The sequence below is a fragment of the Panthera onca genome, chromosome A2 (genome assembly GCF_046562875.1).
Source record: "Panthera onca isolate mPanOnc1 chromosome A2, mPanOnc1 haplotype 2, whole genome shotgun sequence".
Lineage (NCBI taxonomy): Eukaryota > Metazoa > Chordata > Mammalia > Carnivora > Felidae > Panthera > Panthera onca.
The window spans coordinates 91,018,512-91,040,984 of record NC_138340.1 but is presented as its reverse complement, the minus strand read 5'-3'; the positions used below and the strand labels follow the sequence as shown (position 1 = coordinate 91,040,984).

The window sequence follows — 22,473 nt, the reverse complement described above, 5'->3', positions numbered from 1 at the left end:
TAGAGATCACATCATATAATCTCCTTATAGATGTGTCAATTGAGGCTTTATTTAAACTTGGGCAGTGTTGGTTACACCTGATCAAGGTTATTAGGAACTATAACTAGAAGACATGTTATCTCTTGGTGCTTTCAATTGTACCTACAGATAAATCCATGTGAAAAAAAGATTTGGAATCGGCTTTTAATCTGCAGTTTTTACTACAACTATAATACATCTCAGTGAGAAAGGAAGAGACCCTTTTCAAAATAAATGCACTTGATTTATGTTATTTCTCTATTAGATGGATTCTTAAGATCATACCTAGAATAATTTAAAGTGATTCCCAATAAATAACCTAAGTCATGGGTAAACAAACTATGGGCAGGGACAGATGTGGCCCAAAGCGAAGAATGGTTTTTACATTTTTACAGGATTGTTTAAAAACAAACCAGAATATTCCACAAAGACCTATGAGGGCTCCAGACCCTACCATGTTTATATTTACTATTCTGGCTTAAAGTGTAACAATCCCTGACTCCTAACACAAAGGAAAAAACAATCCTGAGATTTTAGCCTGAATGCAAACAGTAAGTGATGTGTTGTAAAACTCTTACTGTACTCACATTTCTTGCTGAAAATTATTCTACATATATTTTAAAAAAAAAGCCATCTTGTAAATATTAGGGTACCAATTCTAAAATGTCTGTATTGCCAGTAACTATAGTCATTCCAATGGCCAAGGAAAGTTCTACCAGTCTCTGTGCACAATCTATAGCCAACAGTAGCTCATATTTGTGGCAGACCAGTAATTTCAGTTGCTTTGCAATTCTTCATACTATAAAGGAAAATAAACAGGGCTAACACATTTTTTCATGCTTTATATTACATTGGTGGAAAGCTAATGCAAATAACCAAACTTAAACTAGGACTGTAAGACAGGCATGATTAAAGATCCAAGGTAACTTTGACAGTCACTGGATACAGGAGGTGTTACTACCACCAATAGATAGCTCAGTGATTCTCAAAGTGGGATCATAGGGTACATTTGAAACCCTGTAGGGTGTTTTTATATTTTGCCATAATGATTAGAAAGTATTACTGGCATTCTGTGGGTGAGGTCAAGGGACAAGGAGCATCTTGCAATGTGTAGGACAGCCCTGGTAACAATGAATCGTCCCACTCAAAATGCCAATAATCCCCTGACTGAGAATGACACACAGCAATTGGTATACTCTCGGCAACGACCTTGCCATAGGCATAGCATTTAGGGAGAGAAAAGAAATGAGGTGAACGTGAATAATAATATGGTTCTGAGAATTTTATTTTCATTCTTTTTCTGTTACTCTATCACGGAAAAAAGGGCAGAAATATCAACCTGGTTTAGATATCAGGAAATAAGTTTCCCTCCCTACACCAACTGTTGGTTTCTCATAATCTCCTTAAGCAAAAAGATGTCAGAGGCTAAGGAAAAGAAGGGTAAACACAAGAGTTCCCACAGGAAACTGGCTCTTCACTTCCTGAAGAAAGTCTTTAATCTCACCAAAACCATTTCTTCTACATATGGCCTCAAGTCCACCCCCAATCCCTGTGCCTTCTGGTGAATTACTACAAATGATGTGCCACCTTGTGAAGTTTATTTCCTTACTAAACTGACTAGAGTTCAGGTAGTGTTTTATTAATCATTCTTTGTAACATCTAGAAGAAAGGATTTCAAATGGTTTATGAAGGCTGGGCAGTTGCTTATCAGTCCTTCCTGTCACACTCAACTTTTGTGCAAATATTGAGCTAATAAACAAAATGCCTTGGACTGCCTTTGTCAACTTGTACAAATTTCTATCCACATTCTAGAAGAATGAAGGGTATTAGATGGTAAAGCCATTAACAAATCGTATAGGTCCCATAATGGCAAGGGGTCTGGAGTAATAAACACTTACAGACATGGGTGATCTGGACCGGAATCTGCAAGGCTGCCACGGGGCTTGGAGACATGGCTGTGCTATCTTCCAAGCGGGCGACTCTGATCTGGACATGCTGTACACTGGAATTGGAATTACTGTTTGGAACTCCAGATCCTGATTTATTCTCCAAAAGCGTTGGGTTGTTTTTTTGGTTCTCATGTAACTGTTTAAGACCTTTTATTAAGACTGAAGGGAGATGGGTAGACAAAAAGAACATTGATTCTCCGACAGACCACCATCTAAGCAGCAAGGGAGGTGGGGGTAAGGAGGGAAAGTATTTGGAATAAATAATTGTATACTGCATGTGAGATCTCAGCAAAATAGTAATAAAAATATTTTAAGGCTACAACCTGTCTGGAAATTTGTGGAAACACTATCCATCACAAGAAATTAAAAAAAAAAATCATAGTATTATTCTTGTCAATGAAGATGCATTAGAAAAAACACAAAACCCTGTGTGGAACATGAAAATAAGACCTCTTCAATGTCAATGCAAAGTAGCTTATTTTCTTTTCAAAATGAATAGTGTATGCCCTCCAACCCCCTCCAGGACTCAAGGACACTTAACTCACACCTCCAGAGTAGCAGCTCATCTTTAGCAAACAGTACTCTGCAACCACCTTGAATTGTACAGGAAAGCAAAATCTACACTTGTCACCCTCCACTAGTCATGATAAACTCTGTAAGCCCTTTCAGGTGATAGTAAAATCTGGGTGGGTTCATGTCACATTAGTATTCACTCACTCTTCTGGGTTTAACACCTGATTTATAAATTTATAACTATATGTTAAAAAATATATATATTTTCATCAAGCCAGAGTTCTTCAGAATATAATTTTCCTTTGGAAAAATGGAAGTTGGAGAACTATACCAAGGGGAATGAATTTGATGCCCTTAATTAAACAGACTGTACAACTTAGATGCACACCCTACGTGCAAAGCAGGCAATGAAGAGCCAAACGTGCTCTGCCTCATTTTAAGCAAACCCAAGTTAATATCTCTAGATTTACATAACAAACGAATTACAATTTAGTCTTTGTACTATAAAACCACTAAGGAATTTCTCTAAATGACAAACCCAGTTAAGATATTTGAAATTATTCAACACATAAAAGTTGATTTAAACCTAAGTTTTCAAAAATACATCTTTGTACACAATATCTAAAATCAATTTCTTCTTCACAGTGTATATGAGAACAAGAATGTGTGTCAATTGTGTATATTTTCATCTCAGCTGCTTTAAGAATTACAAATCACATCAACTCTTCTCAAGGGAAGAAAAGACAGTTGCCCCCAAAAATAGGGCAGAGGTTTAAATGAAGTTCTGCCATGATTCAGATCTCTAGCTGAGGCAAAGAACTTCTAACCTCTAAGTAAGTCCTGAGGAGTAAAAATGGTAAGACTTGGGAAGGACTGAAGAATCAAATAATACATTACCAGGAAACGAAACATCCTTATGATTTGCAATTTGCCTTTTGATGGTCCACCATTTACTTCGAAGCCACTGTGGTGAACGGACACTGCTCCATCCCTCTGCTAACAGATCCCAGTTTATGTCATTTTCATCAGCTACATCAAGCTCTGCTATCCTACAGGTTAAAACAACCATTTGTTACATGTTATTTATTTCTCTGTAAGAAACCTCCTCTGACTACACGTGATGGCAATGGCAATAAAGGGAATGTCAACTTATGTTGGAGATGCTTTGTTAAGGTGCATGGGAAGGAAGGGATTCCAGGAGTGCACACTGCTTCCAGAGCTGAGAGCTATGAAATCCCACCAGCAAGAGTCTTCTGTTAATGGTGCAACTGATGGGCCTGAGTGTAAATGGTGACAACCAGATGAAACACTGTAAAGGAAAGGGAGTAGCTAAAGGTTATTAGAACAGGATAAGAGCAGGTTTAGTTGTATAGTGTTCTGCAATGTTTTATAGTGTGTTAGAGCAAGTGATTTCCTACATCTGAGCTTTTCTGTTTCTATACTAAAAACGTTTAGAAATGAGCTATTTGTAGACGACTATTTGCAAAAAGTGTATTAAAAACAAAACCCCAAATAAAATGTTGAAAAAACAAAAACAATGCTCCAGCAACAACCAAAACATTAATAACCATTATAATAGCACAACTAAATTTTGGGGTATGAACGGTCTACTTGTTTTCTAGCTTCAATTGTCATGATGATTTTGATTTTCAGGAGGGAGTAGCTTCTATTACTTCAAGGTCTCAAACATTTTCTTGCTGGTATTTTTGCCCATTTGGGTCACTGATTCTTAATGGTTAAAACGACTAATTTAAAAAAGAAGCTTAGGATTATCTCCTAGCTATGTTTGGATACGTGTGAAATGAAGTATCTGATTCGGCCCAGTATGAAGGTGTGGGGTAACTGTAGTTGAACCCCCTTCTTGGCAATCCAAACAGCCCAAGAGTGAAGGGCATGGAGACTGAACAGCCCTCTTCCCCGTGACACAGTCTCCCTCTGCTAGGAGTGAGGCACATTGCTGGGACGGTGGCAAGCTGCAGGGCCACCGCCTGTGCCATACCTGTTCTGTGGATAGAGAGGACTTCAGTCTCTACGCCTTCAATCTGCTACTTTGCACGAGCACTAAATCCACTAAAAAGGAACACAAAACAAAAAAAGCTCAATATGAAATACATAGGATCTGAAGGATCCTCTATGGATCCTTTCTCTATGGAAAGGATGCTTTTCAGACATTAGGCATCTAGGGAGACCCAAAGAGGAAAATCCATCAAGATACCTAGAGCCATTAAGCAGCTTTTGTTATTAAAAGATCTAGGACACAAACCTGAGGATGAGATTGATTTCATCTTCCTTGGTCCATTCAGTACCTCCACTTTGTTTCCAGTTCAGGTAGTTGAGCCATTTAGAGCGACACTGCTTTTCTGAGCGGGTCCCCACTCGTTCTGCCACAGCTGCCCAAGACACGCCCTGTGTCACTATGTCACCAGGCTCAGTGCTTGTCAATTCATGAACCACCTCTGCAAGTCTCTTTTCCTCTTCTTCTGTCCACTTCCCTAAAAGAAGGAAATCATCTAGACTACTACTGCTACCTTTTTTTTTTTCCAAATCAGATTCAGCCCTGTATTTCCAAGGACTGATGGGAAGTACACAGTAACACCCAAAGTATTTCTGAATGACCCGGGGGTGGGAAACTGCACACATCTACTAAGACAGTTGTTTTACTAGCCTATACTAGCCCAGTAAGGTTCTTGGTATCAAAGAAAATACAGAGTCTTGTAGAAAACAATGACCGACTCTTAAAGGAAAGAAAAACTACCCAACATATACCTAGAAAGAATTCTGTACCGTCAAGTTGCATTAATTGTAAGTAGGAAGAGCTTCACGAATGGCATGATGGACAAAGAAACACACAATTTTTACTTAGTATCACCTAAGATTCCTGCTCTGCAGAAGTGTAGTAAGCCAACAGAGATCCTTCATTACAGTAATGAATGGTGTAACTCCTATGGGCTTCCGCCCATTTTAGTAAAAATGAAAACTAGGTTTACATGATCTCCTTTCCCCCCATCCCAACTCCAAGAAACTGTGATAAAAGAAAAGTCCGAGACTGGCACTCACACATGATTTTACTCAAGGCTTTCCTGAAGCCATAAACCAGTAATAACACCAAATGATTCTCTTTGGTCTTTTCTTAAGGATCGAGCAGAAAAACAGGAAAAGAAGAGAAACTTTTTACCCCTTCCACTTCTGTTTCCATTTTGTTATTAGTAACTAAAAATATCTAGAAAATTTCAAAAGTGCCACTATGCCTGCTTCAGGGATTCCATTCATTCAACAAATATTTACTGAACATCTATTATGTGCTAGGCATAGTTCTGGATACCACATACTCAAGGCAAAATCCTGCTCTCCTACTTTAGCATGAGTGTCTCATAGTGTGGTACAAAAAAAGAGAAGTCATGATCAGAAATACTATGTAGCAACATGAAAAGCAAACAGGCGAATCAATCCCTCAGACTGGCAATCAGGAAATGGCAGTGTTTTTCCATTATTATGCTAACAAAAGGAGTTCTGCTCTCAGAATGTCTTACATAAAACGCTAGGGTCCCATCCTAAATCTAAAGCTCCTATTCCAGCTTCATTCATTAAGCTGTCATTCACAGAATAACAAGAGTTAGTGGAATTTCTGTTCTGTCTTGCAGGTCATAGTGGTGGTGGAATGGTTACTCAGAAAATATTCCTAATTCCACTTTAGCAGGATAGGGAGGTGAAAACAGAAAATATATACACTGAAAGCTTAACTTGATAACTATTTTTTTTTTTTTTTAATTCAAAGAATGAGCACAGACTGTGGATCCTTCAGAGAATTTGGGGGCTAAAAGGGAACAATGAGATCATTCTAACCTCTTTCTTTTACAGAGGAAACTGAGGCTCAGAAAGATTGAGAGTTAGTGGCAAAGTCTAAATACTGTTGTTGATCACAAAGGTTAGGTTTAACAGTGTCGTCTGTTAAAAGTTAAAAAGGCATTTGTGGTCTGGAGGTTGAAACAACAGTCGCAAGTTTTTTTCTATGGAAAAATATACTTATTTGTTTGAAATAAGCAAAAGAGAGCCACACCTTTGGAATATAACTTCTTAAATTGTGATCTGCCTGAACTAAAGTGTTTTATAAACCTGAGTAGATAAGCTTGTTAACATAAGCTCCACAGTTAGATGGGCTTAAATTAAAACAAACTCCTGTATGTAAGCCTTAATGATAAATACTTTCACAACCGGAGCAGTTATGAGTCGCTACAAAAAGGAAACATGGTACATATCTAAAACGTCTGAAAAGTGAGATGTGTCCCTGTGAACAGTGTCATCTCACACAAAAGAAAAATGAAGGATTACTTAGGTCTATAAAGCTTGACGAAAAAGCAAGACTAGAAAATAAAATCTGAATTAAAATTGTGGTAGGGTCCCCTCCCTAAGGAAAGAAAAGGGAAAAAAAACCCTCAAGGCAACCTTGCTATTTGCTTACTTGACAACAACCCTCAAGACCTTGTAAAATGAGACCACTTAACATCAGACCACATGTTTGTGTGTTACCATATATGGGAGACGAAGTAAAAAAATACATAGAAAACTACATATGGCGTTTGGGGCTCAGTTCTTTGGGTACGAACCTAACTGAGCGGTGCCAACAGGAATAAAGTTGTTTCCTGGAAAGAAAAGCCTCGGTGTTATGACTCTGTGTGCGAGAATCCTGCTACATTACTGGGGGGCTCGTCCGGGATTCAGACAGTGCATTTCCACCTCCTTTGCCACCGGGGCTGCAAACCTCGGGGTGCCGGGAGAGGCAGCCTCACCTGGCGCCAGCAGACTGCTTGATCCACAGGAGACCAGCCCTCCTGGCACACCGGGGCAACAACCCCCGTATGTGCTCATGGAACCCAAGAGGCCCAGGAACCGGCTCAGGGATGCCCATCAGCCTTCTAAGAACCCAGGTTCGTTTTGGCAGACCTGCCCGTAAGAGGCAGAAGGGGAGCCTGATCACCTCCCAGAGGTCCACTAATAGTTCCACAAGGGACGAGGAACGAAGCTGCAACACTAAGGTGTTGGTGCTGGGCAGCAGGTTGGAGTCGCCATGTGACTGTGTATGGGGACTTGTGTCTCCTTCATTTCCTTGGTCAACGACTATAATTCGAGCCAACTGTCTCTGGTTATTCTACCTCAGAACGGGGACTTGAGGGAATATTCCCAAGCAGCTGCCGAAACTCCTTTTGTTTCGGGGAAATTCCCTGTCTCCTCAGGGCTGACATGGACTGTCTCGTTCCACTGGTGGCAAACAAAACAAAAGAAACCTGGAGTCTGCTCCTCTGAGCTGCCAAGATTTAAAACTGGGAATTCTCTTCTCTGCCTTCCGCTGGCACCTGTCTCTTCTGCCTTCCCTTCCCCGCTCCTATTTCTGCACCACCTGGGGGGCGGCTGGCACAACTGGCTCCTCAATGCCTCAGGCACCATCAGCTCCTCCTCCCACCCTAGATGTCCAGGAACAAAGACCACTGATGTCAGATTTCCCCACCAACGTTGCAGGTAAAAATTAACCAAGGGGAACAAATTGTCTTACGTGGACTCAAGTAAAACGTATTCAGTGTTTAAGCTAATTTAAGTTTGTTGGTTTGAGATAGATGTTTATCAACATTAAAAAAACTTTTATTCTACCTTGATTTGCTGAGGGTCAAATAAGATCATGTTATCTCTGTTCCAATTTGTTAACAAAAGGATGACTTAAAGTGACAGTTAATTTTGTCCGTCTCTTAAGTTTTCATGGGTAATTGTTAAGATAGCTTTCAGTCTTTGGTAACCTAAAACGTTAATGTTTTGCTTGCAGGTAAACTAAGATTGAATTCATTGGATATCTAACAAGATAAGAGGCTAAAGCACTAATTACTAGATGTGGGTTTGTGCTTCTGACTTGTGGCAAAAAACCCAAAAAACCTAAGGATCTTTGGAACTGGTGAAAAACATGCTTTGTGCTTAATGGGTTTATAAGCTTGCCATCTAAAAAAAAATTCTGATGTAACAGAGAGTTCACAATTGGTTACTAGTTTTCACTGGAGACTAAGGTTTCTAAGAGTTAAAATCCTGCTACAAAGTGAATGACAAATTTCTTCCCAGGACAGAAGACAGGGCATAAGTGAAAGGCCAGGAAGCGCCAATGGAGACCAGAGAAGCCAGCGGGGGCGCTCACAGTACCTGTGTTGCAAGTATCCTTCATCAGTCGGCACCGATCTTTGACGGAAGACGCGCTTCTTCCTAGCGCCGCCCCTATTGTTGCCCAGTCATTGCCATGCTTTATCCGGAGCCTAAAACAAGAGTCTGCCAATCAGCATTTGGTTCAACTGTTTTCTCCCTTTTAATTTCATCATTTATTCTTCATTCTTCTTCTTCCCATTTGAGTGGTTTGGAAGTTGTGGGCAGCAATACTTTGAGAGCCAAAGTTTGAAAGTGTGGCCTTTTTTTGGGGTCCACAGTTGTCTGTGGGTGAAAAAAAAACAGGCAGCAATTGCCTTTTTCCTGGGTCAGAGAAGAAATAAGTAACTTGGATATGTGTTCAAAAAAGACCAAATTTCCCCTCAGGTTACTGACAATCTCCCAGGCAATCCCCAGATTGTTCCCTTTTGAGTACTCCTAACAAGCTCTTCTCAGTCATCTGAAAAAGTTTCACAAGGTGCTATCATTATAACAAGGACCAGCCTTCAATTTTCACCATGATCCATACAATCCATTTACCCATACTTTATGGCCCTGCTCAACGAAGCAAAATTATTTTTCCTGTGAAATAGCCTTTATAAGGTAGAGTCTGCCCAGATATTAAGTAAAACATTTGCTAAGTCATCATTTTAAACACACAAGTAGCACAACCCTGGTTTTAATTCCATATGTAAGTTCCTGAGGTCCAGTCTTCAGGCCACCAAGAATGGCCATCTAGTCTCTTCTGTAACCCTTATCAGTGGTCTGCCACACATTTCATTCGGCAGCTCACAACAGGAGACTAAATTTATGGGCATTTATGGGCATACTCTGCACGTATGGATCTGAAAAGTTCTTTTTTACGGTCTCTCATGCTTAACAGCACGATTAAATATACCAGTCTACTAAAACTCTCTTGACATTTTCAAAATAAAAGTTTTAAACACAAAGATATTTTTTTTAGAAAGGTAAAACCCAACTATCAGAATTAATGAAAAGGAAAAAAATTGTTAAACTTACTCCTTGAGCTTTTCAATTTCTTCAGGTGTATATCTAGAAATTTAAACAAATTTTTAAAAAGATGAATTAAAACAAAGAATGCTAAACAACCTTGATAAAAATCAGATTTTCACTTAGGGAGCCAAATGGTAAGTCACTTAGCATAATGATAATATTTTTAAAGTGACTCATTTCAAGGTAAATGACTGAAAATTAAAACTAATGCTTCTATTTTTTTGCAAAAAAAACCTTTTAGCTGTAACAAAAGTAATTAATGTATATTTTTCTCTAGGAAAATTCAACATTTAAAACATATTGGCTCCTATTCTGTTTAACTTTCCCTTTATTTCAAAACTGGTTTCAGGTCCTCTGATAGTTATTCCCAAAGACTTATGCATGACATTATAAACCAGAGCCAAGATGCCAATCTATGGTGAATTCTCACAAGGCACTGAAAAATTTAAAATTCTCTTCATTTCCACTACCCATGCATGGACATCTGCCATACTCTTGCTTTAATGTAAAGGCTCTTTTTCTTTAGTTGGGCAAGTACTCAAAACAGCCATTGCAATTTCTTTTTAAAAGCAGTATCTAATAAGCTGTCCCTATGACTACCTAAAATTTCCAAAGAGAAATTATAAATATGTTAGTAACACTATATAATCATTGAGTTGAAAAAAATGATGCCTTCCCATAAATGTTGCCTATAACAGAAATCCATGCATTGTATTCAGAAATTTAGTTATTTTTCCACTCTGGTTTTATTAAAAAAAAAAAAAAAAAGTCACTAACCTAGGAAATGCTATACTATAAAAAAAAAAAAAAAATTGAATAGGAACAATGTTACTGATGAATTGAGGTTTTTCCACACTTCCTAAATCTTTAACCACTATAATACATTTTATTATAATGTTACTTTATTACAAAGCAGAGTTTGACGTATGAAGACAGCTAAGTCTAAAATCTGACATATATAAGCGGATTTAGATTCTAGTTTCTAGGAGCCCTTGTTAAAATGAGGTTTCCATATTTATAACATGGAAATGGAGAGAAAAAATATTAACACAACAAACTAATCATAGCTGTCTCCAATTAAAGTTTTAATCATAACTATACTTTAAAAAATGAAAGCTCCTTAAGGTATTTCCCCTAATTACATGAAAACATGCAGCATTACAAGTTTTCATACTTTCCCACATGGTTTCTGTCATCATACATGCGAAGCACTCTTCTATAAACTGCAAACAAAGGCCGGTTCAGACCCCATGCTATAGTCCTGTAGAAATCTTTTCTTTCGTCTTTTGACATCTCAAAGATGATTTCTGTAGCATCTTTTATTCCGCGTGCCTAAATGGGTTACATTTCTTTGATTTAGGGAATTCTGATAAAATGCATATGGATATACTATGCTTTTTAAAAGTTGTTTCTTTTATGTTCAAGATCACCAATGGCATTTAGAAAAATAATGCATTGTTAATTCATTAATAAGTCAAATATAAACTTTAGAATGTTTCAAGAGATAATAAAGTGATACTTTAATGTTCCAAAAAGAAACTGTATAAAATTCAGTAAAGTTGTGTCAACCCCTTTTAAAACAGAAAAATATTAAAATCTAAAGTAGAAAATCATAACAAAATTAATGGAATGAGGAATCAAGTAACAGAAATGACAAGCAATGCTAAAAAAATGCTTCTTTAAAAAGACCCATTAAGACTAATAAAATATGAAAAGATAAACTTACAGCAAAACTAAAAAACAAAACCATACTGGAAATGAAAAACATGGGGCCTAAATAGAAATGCTACAGAGAGTAGAGAATTAAACATTATGAAAATTCTATGGCAATAAATTTGAAAACTTACATAAAATGAACAAACTCCTAAAAAAATTAAACTTACCAAAATAGACTCAGGAAGAGAAAGAAAATCTAGTAAGCATAGACCATCAAGAACATTTAATAAGTTATTAATAATTTTCTCACAATGGAAACACCAGGCCCACGTGGCTTTATAGGTAAATCCTACCAAACAATCAAGATAATTCTGATTTTTAAACTATTCTAGGGTATAGAAAAACAGGCGGGACACTTCTTCATTCTCTTTATTAGGCTGACATAACCTCAATAACAAAACCAGACAAGGACAGTTTCAGAAAAGATTTTTCAGGTAAGCTCATTCATTAACATAGATCCTCTAAGTCCTTAAAGTATTTTAGCACAATGAACCCAACAATGTATAAAAAGGTTAATAATCAATGCAAAAAGTGAGCTTATTCCAGGAATACAAATTTGTGTTAATTTCAGAAAAAATTAGTTATTAATTATAAGATTTATGGAAAAAATATAAATATCAAGTTTGGTTTTGCTGACAATTTGATAAAAGAAAATATTTAGCAACGCTGCCGCTTACAAAATCAATATATAAAGTCATCTGCGTTTCTATAGAAAGTTCGTAACAAAGTTTACAAGTTCTCATTTACAGTAACATCAAAATTAAAAGCAATAGGACTAAATCTTAGGCAAGTTACCCAAGTCCTTCATGGAGGAAAACAAACTATCAAAAGGCATTAAAGAGGAATTCACTACAATGGAGGGCTATACGATGTTCTCATTAGCAAGATGAAATACTATAAAGATGTGAATTCCCCTCAAACTGATGCACAGATTCAATGCAGTCCCCCCAACAAATCCCAACAGTTTCCATTCTCTGCAACCTGATTCTAAATTTATAAAGGAAGAGCAAAGAGCCAAAACTAGCCAAGACATTCATAAAGAGACTTGTTCTACATTTATCTATACTTGTGCAGGTATCAACAAACAGAACCTGGGAACATATTAGAAAACCTAGAAACAAATGTGTGGAAACTAGATCTGGGACAGAATGGACATTGTACATTGGGAAAAGACTGATATTCCATAATGATGCCAGGACAACTGCCATCCATACAAAATAAAACAAAAAACCCCAACAACAGTGAAATCCTATCTCACAGCTATGGGAAAAAAAATCAGTATGAAAGGCAAAACTAAAACTTTTATGTCCTTGACGCAGAGGAGGAGTACCTTAAACAACCATGCAAAATATAAAGGTAAAAATGATTATTTTTATATTGAAAATTAAGAATCTTTTTTCATCATATGACCCCTAGGGAGAAGGAAATGCTAGGCCACTGAATTGGGACAAGATATCTACAATACAAATAAACAAAAAAACCATTAGTAACCAGCATACGTTAAGAATGTCTAGGGGCACTTGGGTGGCTCAGTCAGTTAAGCATCTGACTCTTGATTTTGGCTCAGGCCATGATCTCAGGGCTTGGGGAGATGGAGCCCCACATCAGGCTATGCGCTGAGAGCACGGAGCCTGCTTAGGATTGTATTTTTCTTTGTCCCTCGCATATGTGTGCTCGCTCGCTCTAAATAAATAAATAAATAAATAAATAAATAAATAAATAGTCTAGAAAATGAAAAAGAACCCTATGGAAAAACTGACAGAAAATACAAATAGGAATTTCAAAAAGGAAACACTAAAAATGGCCACTAAGCATATATTAAAGTATGTAATCAGAGAAATACAAATTAAATCCATAATAAAATACCATTCACACCCATCAGATTTTTACATATTAATAGCAAAAAACCTAAAAAGACCCTAAATGACCACTGACTGCACCTGGGTAGGTATTTATCCTAGCATAATGAAATACAGCTAAAAAAGTCAACAGGGAATGGATCACAAAATCACAACAAACAACAGAAATCAGTTAAAGAACACTCAGGATAAATCTATTTACATAAATTTCAAAAAGAAGTACAATTATACTGATATGCATTATATACATTCTTTTGAATATGTAAAATTTCAGAGTAAAAAGTCTCTAAATTTTTTAAAATTAATTTTCTTTTTTAAGTAATCTCTACACCCAACATGCACTTCAAACTGACGACTACAAGATCAAAAGAGTGACACACTCTACTGACTGAGCCAGCCAGGAACCCCAAGTTTCTAAATTCTAGAATCGAAATTTTTCTTATGCAGTTTCAATTATGCAAATAATTAGGCCTAATATTTATAAGCCTAAATATATGAAAGGCAATGTGTTGCAGGATGACCATACAGTGAGATGGAAAGATTTTCTTTTTCTTCTTTTTTTTTTTTTCAAACTTGTGACAGTTACTTTCATTTATCTGACATCTAATTAATTGGTTTAAAAATGGCACCACAATGTTCTTAAACAGCAGCACATAATAAAAACCATGGTCAAATATCAAACAAATTATCTTTTCCCAAGATCAGTACATCTTTGTGGACATTTCCTATCTCTGCCAATCCATTCATTATTCTCCCAGTTATCCAAAAATAAAACATTCTGAAGTTATTCCAACCCCTCATTTTCCCTCTTCCCCAACATCCAGTCACCAGGTTTCCTTAGAGATTACCTGCTTATCTGCCCTTTCCCTGAAAATTCTTCTCCCACCACCATAGTTTAAAGTCCTTACTACTCTCATCTGGTCAACTGAAATGGTCATCTAAAAGCTCTCAAATTTCAGTCACATTCCCACCCTTTAATCCCTGGAAACCATCTACTCCAATCCCCTAGACAAGAAACCAGCGTAATTCCCAAAGTTCAATGTTGTTACTGTTCGTCATTGCCTTATCTAAACCTGCAACATTTTTCCAGGTTTTTCCATTTTAACTAAAGTGTATGTGACCAGTGGACAACTTTAATACACTTCTAGATACATTGTCAATGGTCACTGCACTTGTGTTTCTCTTAAAAACAAACAAACAAACAAAAACCCCAAAAATTTAGTTTGTTAGGAATAATCTTTACCCATTAACAAAGAAATGAAGTGTTTCACTCTTTACAGTTCATAAAGCTTAGCTTGGGAAGAGTACAGCTTAAAATTAAGCTTTACAACGTGGATATTCTAGGCAGCAAATGTATTTATAATAGTGAAAAATAATATAAACCACCTAAGGATCAAACAATAGAATGGTTAAATAAATACTGTACTCCACCCATTCCCAAACAGTGCTAATGGTCTATATTTCAAACATGCACTAACTCCTTTACAGGAATGGTCAGCAAATCTCTGGAAACATTTCCTTGAGAAGAGCACAGATCTACTCCACCAATTCCTCACTTAACTAAGTTACCAGTTTTTCTCATTTTCCTATAGGAAAGAGTTCTAATTTTTTGGACTGGATTTCAAAGTCAAGTTTCCAGAGGCTAATTAACTCAGTTCAAGTTAAAAGGGCTAATTCAACGTGCTCTGGGTTTCATTTCTGATTCCTTGGTACTCAGCATTTACTCATGCTGTTCCCTCCAGCCCTATTCCAGTCTAAGTTCTATTTCTTAAAGATTCCGCTCAAATCCTTGATCTTCCAAGTATTTTCCCTAACTGCCCCAAACCCTAAAAATACACTCTTCCTTCTCTGATTTCATGCAGAATTTATCACTCACATGGTACAAACCCTTGTGTTGGTCTTCACCTGCTTTCAACACTCCCAAATGAACTGCTGGCTTTTCAAACACCAGTACCATGTGTCATAGGAATTCCTATCTCCAGTGCCTCAAAAATACTGTGTTCGAGAGACATTTACTGAAGAGGATGACTTAGCTAACATATAAGCCTCAACAGGAAAATGAACTAAATTATCCATTTTTTTAAAAAGGGAGGACTGTCATGTCAGAAATTCACTCAAAGAAGAAGATGTGTATCTTAAGCTTTAGACAATACAAGCTTAAACTCTTAATTATTAGGTTGCTTGAAAAGACAGGGCCTTAGGGTTTTGAGAAGCTGTTAGGATTTTGTCTAAACTTTTGGTATTAACTAAAGCAGTAAAACCATTTTAAACTAAGAATTCAAAATTTGTTTAAAAACATACCATAATCATACACCTTACAATTATTAAGCCAAGACACATATTAGCCAATCATCCATTATAAAAATTACTGAAAAGCTCCTAATAAGTACATACAATATGATGCTTTGATAATTTTTGCAACTGGAAATGAAAAAATTAGTGAAACAAAAATATGCCATAAGATACCTTTAGATAGCGTTCAATATTGTTCATCAAAATATCAATTTCCTCCTTAGACCACATCCCCTGTTTCCATTTATGTCCTTTAAAGGAAAACAAATAATATTATAGAAAATGTTATCCTTCAAGATGGATAAAACACTAAAGATTTGCTTTGTGATTAAATAAATTATCTATGTGAATAAAATGTAGCTAATTTCTCCTTCATCTGAAATCTGAAAGATCTCCACGTAGTTGCTTTTGTAACCTCTGGTTTTTAAAAAAGAATACATTCAATCTTACTAAATAAAGACAGTAAGAAGTAAAAGACGAAAAAATTATTACTTTGTATCAGTTATATTTCTTATTCAATAATAAAAGCCTGCTAAAAAAAGGCATGAGAATTATAAAAGCCAAATCATGCTCCAAACTTTCTGAAAAATTTATCCAATGCAATAAATAAATTTTATGGGCAAAAGAATGTGCACAAAAGATTCTAGGACAAGGTAAACATAATCCAATGGATACCAAGTGAATAATACATTCTTAATGAGTATTTACTATACAGTGGTTGAAAACAATCAATTTACTTACTTTTGCTTCCTTTTCTCATTTCAGAGTGGCATATCCATGACCTGCACTTTGTTGTAGCAGTTCCCTAACAATCCTTATGAACTCTGCAGCACTATAAAACACTTACTTTAAGCCACTAAGCTGCCTATCAGACCAAAGTTAGATCTCTGAAAAGACTGGTCTTCCCACTCCCATGCAGTAACTATACTGTCTTTTAATGGACATCTCTTTATAATTTACTGCATGTCAGAGAAATGATCAAGTACTGAAAAACAAATGTTGGTTTCATGGTAAACTCAATTTCTGTAACTACTCAATCACAACTATGAAGCCCCAATCCAAAATCCTGATGACTACCAGATCTTTTTACCTCCATTTTTTTCCAGTGGACACTAAAATTCACAATATAGCTTACCTTTGTTAGTCAGAGAATCTTTATCTTCTTTAGTTGTAAACCACGCTTGGCTAACTGCTGAAACTTCCTCATTACCCAAGGGAGATATTTCATCTAGTTGCTCATTCTGTAGAATCTTGAAGATGTAAAAGTAGAAAAAAAAAAAAAAAAAAGTATATCTCGATTTAATACCCAATCTGATTCATCTTTGTGTGCGATAATAAACATTCTAAAACTCTAATTTTGGGGCGCCTGGGTGGCGCAGTCGGTTAAGCGTCCGACTTCAGCCAGGTCACGATCTCGCGGTCCGTGAGTTCGAGCCCCGCGTCAGGCTCTGGGCTGATGGCTCGGAGCCTGGAGCCTGTTTCCGATTCTGTGTCTCCCTCTCTCTCTGCCCCTCCCCCGTTCATGCTCTGTCTCTCTCTGTCCCAAAAATAAATAAAAAACGTTGAAAAAAAAAAATTAAAAAAAAAAAAAACTCTATTAATTTTTTTTTGCTGTTCTCATGGCAGTATGAAAACGAAACTGCCTGCATTAATAAAATATGACCTTCATTTAAGCAAGTAACTCTGTACTAGTGGCTTAAATTTTATAGAATAATAGTTAAGATTCCATTATGTGACTGAATTAATATATCTGAAGCCATCTGTACATTCATATATGTAAAATGAGCTCATACATACAATAAAATGGAGATGTTACAGATGAGTGTCACGGTTGTTCATATCCTTATAGGTTATTTGTTGTCTAAATATTTAGTCATCTGTAATGTACTCTCTTGCTAAATTTAAAGAATTAACAGGCTAAATCAAAAGACACTGCAAAATCACAGTCTGCTTATAGTTCACTGACAACTTTGTTTTAGCCAATCTTGAGAGTTGGTTCCTAACCTCATTAATATACCTTCTTCTCAAAGAACTATATGGTATTATTTATTATTATTATGGTAAAAATAATCTTCACTAAATAACATGAAGTTAAAAACTAACAACTTTATTGAGACCTTTATAACTCCAATTTTTTAGTATATGTGCTGCTGAAGCAAGCATGAGATATAATTCACACACCATAAAATTCACCCTTTATAATATAAAATTCAGTTGCTTTCAGTGTATTTATCCAACTGTCACACCAGGTACATTTTCAACTACAGATATACCTAACCTAACAAATTCTGCAGGAACAAAGCTGCTTAAGAGAGTTGGTCTTGGGCTAAAGACAGCTATAGTGTGAGTCAGAAAGATCTGGAAACAGTGCTACCATTTCAGGCATGAGCCCACCTACCATAGGCAGATAAGAATAGGAGGAAAGTCACATGCCTAGTGACCACTCAATTCCATTTGGTCTCAGACTATATTAACTAAACTATGTCACTGGCTGGAGATAAATCCTAAGAGATTGGACTATTTCTTGAATAGACAGAAATTGAATTTCTAAAATCAAGAGGAAGTGAAATCATCCTACTTGGAAAGAGAGAAGCTGTCAGTGAACAAACCAAGCACAATGAAGAGAAAAGCCATGTTTCTTTTGTCACCTACTTTATTTTTCTATTTGGGGGTAATGAATATATTGTATTTATTAAGGTGTTTTCTTAAATCCATGGGCAAAAAGCTAGAGTCACTGGAACAAGTATGAAAAGTTTTGTAACCCTGCATTTATGTGTCATACACTTTAGATTTTTTCTTTTAAAGATCAAGAGGCTACCTTTATAAAGCTGAGAATGGAGACAGACTAGACAGATAATGTCTCTTGTATTCTGAAGAACCCAATTATCTAAGATTTGACACAGAGGTTACTGTGATAGAGACTGCTGTGAAAAGACCTTGATACAAACAATATCTACTGTTAAGAAATGTAATGTAGAAAATATTCTTCTGAAATGATGTTCTCTTATATATTAATCAGTTGCTTAAAAGAATAAAATCCTCATTTCCCAGAGTGAGTCTAAATACACAGGCCACTCTATGAACTTAGGAATACACTTGTCATGCTAATTAACCGCTCTCTTTGGACAAATACCTAATGCCTTTTGGCTTAAATTACCCTGATGAAGAATTACAATTATTACTTAAGTCATATAATGGTAAACATGTAAAAAGCCATCAAATGAAGCCAACAATTATTGTATTTTAGAACTAATAATCAACACTGTCCATAACAAATGAGTTAAATGAGGATAGTAGGAGACATAGTTACCTTAAATGTTATCTATCTACACGTAGTATGTAGATATTAAGTTTTACATTATTTTACCTCCATTTTCACTACTTTATGTAGAAGCTTTTTAAATTACTCAGATATGTTTAGTATACTTTTTTTTTTAGAGACAGAGCTTGAGCAGGGGAGAAGGGCAGAGGGAGGGAGGGAGGGTGGATGAGGGAAAGGGGGAGGGAGGGAGGAAGAGAGAGAGGGAGGGAGACGGGGAGACAGGGAGAGGGGAAGAGGGGGAGAGGGGGAGAGGGGAAGAGGGGAAGAGGGGGAGAGGGGAAGAGGGGGAGAGGGGAAGGGGGGGAAGGGGGGAGGGGGGGAGGGAGAGAGAGAGAGAGGGAGAAAGTGAGAGAGAGAGAGAGAGAGAGAGGGAGAAAGAGAGAGAGAGAGAGAGGGAGAAAGAGAGAGAGAGAGAGAGGGAGAAAGAGAGAGAGAGAGAGAGGGAGAAAGAGAGAGAGAGAGAGAGGGAGAAAGAGAGAGAGAGAGAGAGGGAGAGAGAGAGGGAGAAAGAGAGAGAGAGAGAGAGGGAGAAAGAGAGAATCATAAGCAGGCTCCATGCTCAGTGTAGAGCCCCACGGGACCCTGATCCCATGATCTTGAAATCATGACCTGAGCCGATATCAAGAGTCGGACACTAAACTAAACCGACTGAGCCACCCACTATAGTGGTTTTTTTTGTTTGTTTGTTTTTGTTTTTTAAATGTAGCCTTTTTGACTTGGTTGTAGGGTTTCATGCCTATAACATACATTGACTTAGGAATGTAAATCTAAGCATTTGACCCACTAATGCCTCTTGCAACCACAAAACACTGTATATATTGGGAAATTTTTTAGTTTCTAATCATTTTTCAAGATAGTTCCATTGCTGAAATGGGACAGTATAGTAACTACCATAATATGTGAAATAGCTACACCTGCTTTGACACAGAGGACAGAGCAAAAAGCAGACTATTTCTGAAATTTTAACTATGCTTTCACTCACAACCTAACGGTATTCTTATGAAACAAATATTAGAAACTATTACAAGTTTTTCATTGACTAAAATGGTTAATAATAAACCAAGAGGCTAATATGAAATTATAACTCACTAACTCTTAAGAAATAACCCAAACACTGGCACAAAAACAGACACATAGACCAATGGAATAGAATAGAAACCCCAGAAATAGACCCACAAACGTATGGCCAACTCATCTTTGACAAAGCAGGAAAGAATATCCAATGGAAAAAAGACAGTCTCTTTAACAAATGGTGCTAGGAGAACTGGACAGCAACATGCAGAAGGTTGAAACTAGACCACTTTCTCACACCATTCACAAAAATAAACTCAAAATGGATAAAGGACCTGAATGTGAGACAGGAAACCATCAAAACCTTAGAGGAGAAAGCAGGAGAAGACCTCTCTGACCTCAGCCGTAGCAATCTCTTACTCGACACATCCCCAAAGGCAAGGGAATTAAAAGCAAAAATGAACTACTGGGACCTTATGAAGATAAAAAGCTTCTGCACAGCAAAGGAAACAACCAACAAAACTAAAAGGCAACCAACGGAATGGGAAAAGATATTTGCAAATGACATATCGGACAAAGGGCTAGTATCCAAAATCTATAAAGAGCTCACCAAACTCCACACCCGAAAAACAAATAACCCAGTGAAGAAATGGGCAGAAAACATGAATAGACACTTCTCTAAAGAAGACATCCAGATGGCCAACAGGCACATGAAAAGATGTTCAACGTCACTCCTTATCAGGGAAATACAAATCAAAACCACACTCAGATATCACCTCATGCCAGTCAGAGTGGCCAAAATGAACAAATCAGGAGACTATAGATGCTGGAGAGGATGTGGAGAAACGGGAACCCTCTTGCACTGTTGGTGGGAATGCAAATTGGTGCAGCCGCTCTGGAAAGCAGTGTGGAGGTTCCTCAGAAAATTAAAAATAGACCTACCCTATGACCCAGCAATAGCACTGCTAGGAATTGACCCAAGGGATACAGGAGTACTGATGCATAGGGGCACTTGTACCCCAATGTTTATGGCAGCACTCTCAACAATAGCCAAATTATGGAAAGAGCCTAAATGTCCATCAACTGATGAATGGATAAAGAAATTGTGGTTTATATACACAATGGAATACTACGTGGCAATGAGAAAAAATGAAATATGGCCTTTTGTAGCAACGTGGATGGAACTGGAGAGTGTGATGCTAAGTGAAATAAGCCATACAGAGAAAGATAGATACCATATGGTTTCACTCTTATGTGGATCCTGAGAAACGTAACAGAAACCCATGGGGGAGGGGAAGGAAAAAAAAAAAAAAAAAAAAAAAAAGAGGTTAGAGTGGGAGAGAGCCAGAGCATAAGAGACTGTTAAAAACTGAGAACAAACTGAGGGTTGATGGGGGGTGGGAGGGAGGGGAGGGTGGGTGATGGGTATTGAGGAGGGCACCTTTTGGGATGAGCACTGTGTGTTGTATGGAAACCGATTTGACAATAAATTTCAAAAAAAAAAAAAAAAAAAAGAAATAACCCAAACAAAACAACCGTATAATTTGTCTAACACTGCCACTGCTCAATCTTTTAACAACTAGGTTGTGAACCAAATCACCTATGAATACACACCTATTTGTATGGTGCTGAAAACGGAATCTAAGTGGGACAACATAGTCTTTGAATTGGAAATGAATTTGACAAGCCCCATTTTGAAGAACGTGCTCTATTGCTTCAGAGAGCATGGAAAAAATTCCTGTCTAAATCACCCACTGAAATATAAGAGCAGATTATGAGAATCTCTAGCTGGGCTCAAAGCTGTTTGAAGTACATGAAAGACTCACTCCTCTAGAAATTCAGTCATTCTGGAACCACTGTGAAGTTCCCTATTGAAAAAGGCTCATAGTGCACCCACTTGAGATATCCTTAGTCCTTGATGTTATATTATCAACTTATAATTCATAATGATGTAACACCTCTACTGTCTGCTTTAAAAATATTTTATTAAAGAAATGAAACAAAAGGACAAGATACTAAAAAGAAAGGGCCAATCAGCCAGACATATAAACTTACAAGTAAAAGAGATTTAAGCTCCAGGCTATCTAAAAGAGCAAAGGATTCTATTACTTTTGGCAGAAATAACTCATATGAAACACAGAAGTTCACATAAAAAGAAAGCAGTAACCCCTGATTGTTATCCAACTTCTTAACTCAGGGTAAAATGTTATCTAGTCCTGCAAACACCAAAAGGTTCTACCTGAGCTACAACTGTCATAATTAAAATCCGTGTTAAATAACTAGCTTCCATTCATGTTAGAACAGAGAACACATGTAGCCTTTCTAAATCAGTCACTAGAGAGAAGTGCTGGGTAACACTTAAAAAGCTTTATATCAATATCTTATATAACCGGTAAGATAAAATTTAAAGTTATTTAACAGCTCAAATGAGTTCATTCCATGTAGCTAAAGAATACACGTGCACCATCTGTTTCAACAGATGTGAACCACTATAGGGAATGAATTTTAAAATTCTATCTTTGCCTACTATTGTGAGATTCATACAAGTGGGGACTGGAAACCTGAATGAAATAATAAATCTTACCTCAATTCTGTCCTTTGTCAG

General features: G+C 37.0%; 1 protein-coding gene across 6 annotated transcripts in view; it reads right to left on the bottom strand.

Moving 5' to 3' along the window:
• The window catches only part of DMTF1 (cyclin D binding myb like transcription factor 1), a 50,014-nt gene that overhangs the window by 9,959 nt on the left and 17,582 nt on the right, over positions 1 to 22,473 (bottom strand). For all 6 annotated transcript variants that reach the window (XM_060632380.3, XM_060632379.3, XM_060632381.3 and 3 more), the window contains 8 exons: positions 16,671 to 16,785; positions 15,710 to 15,786; positions 10,843 to 11,000; positions 9,675 to 9,707; positions 8,658 to 8,767; positions 4,744 to 4,972; positions 3,378 to 3,529; positions 1,917 to 2,126 (listed from right to left, as the gene is read on the bottom strand). In XM_060632380.3, coding sequence (XP_060488363.1) covers positions 1,917 to 2,126; positions 3,378 to 3,529; positions 4,744 to 4,972; positions 8,658 to 8,767; positions 9,675 to 9,707; positions 10,843 to 11,000; positions 15,710 to 15,786; positions 16,671 to 16,785 — 1,084 coding nt within the window. The remainder of the gene's footprint in view (positions 1 to 1,916; positions 2,127 to 3,377; positions 3,530 to 4,743; positions 4,973 to 8,657; positions 8,768 to 9,674; positions 9,708 to 10,842; positions 11,001 to 15,709; positions 15,787 to 16,670; positions 16,786 to 22,473) is intronic.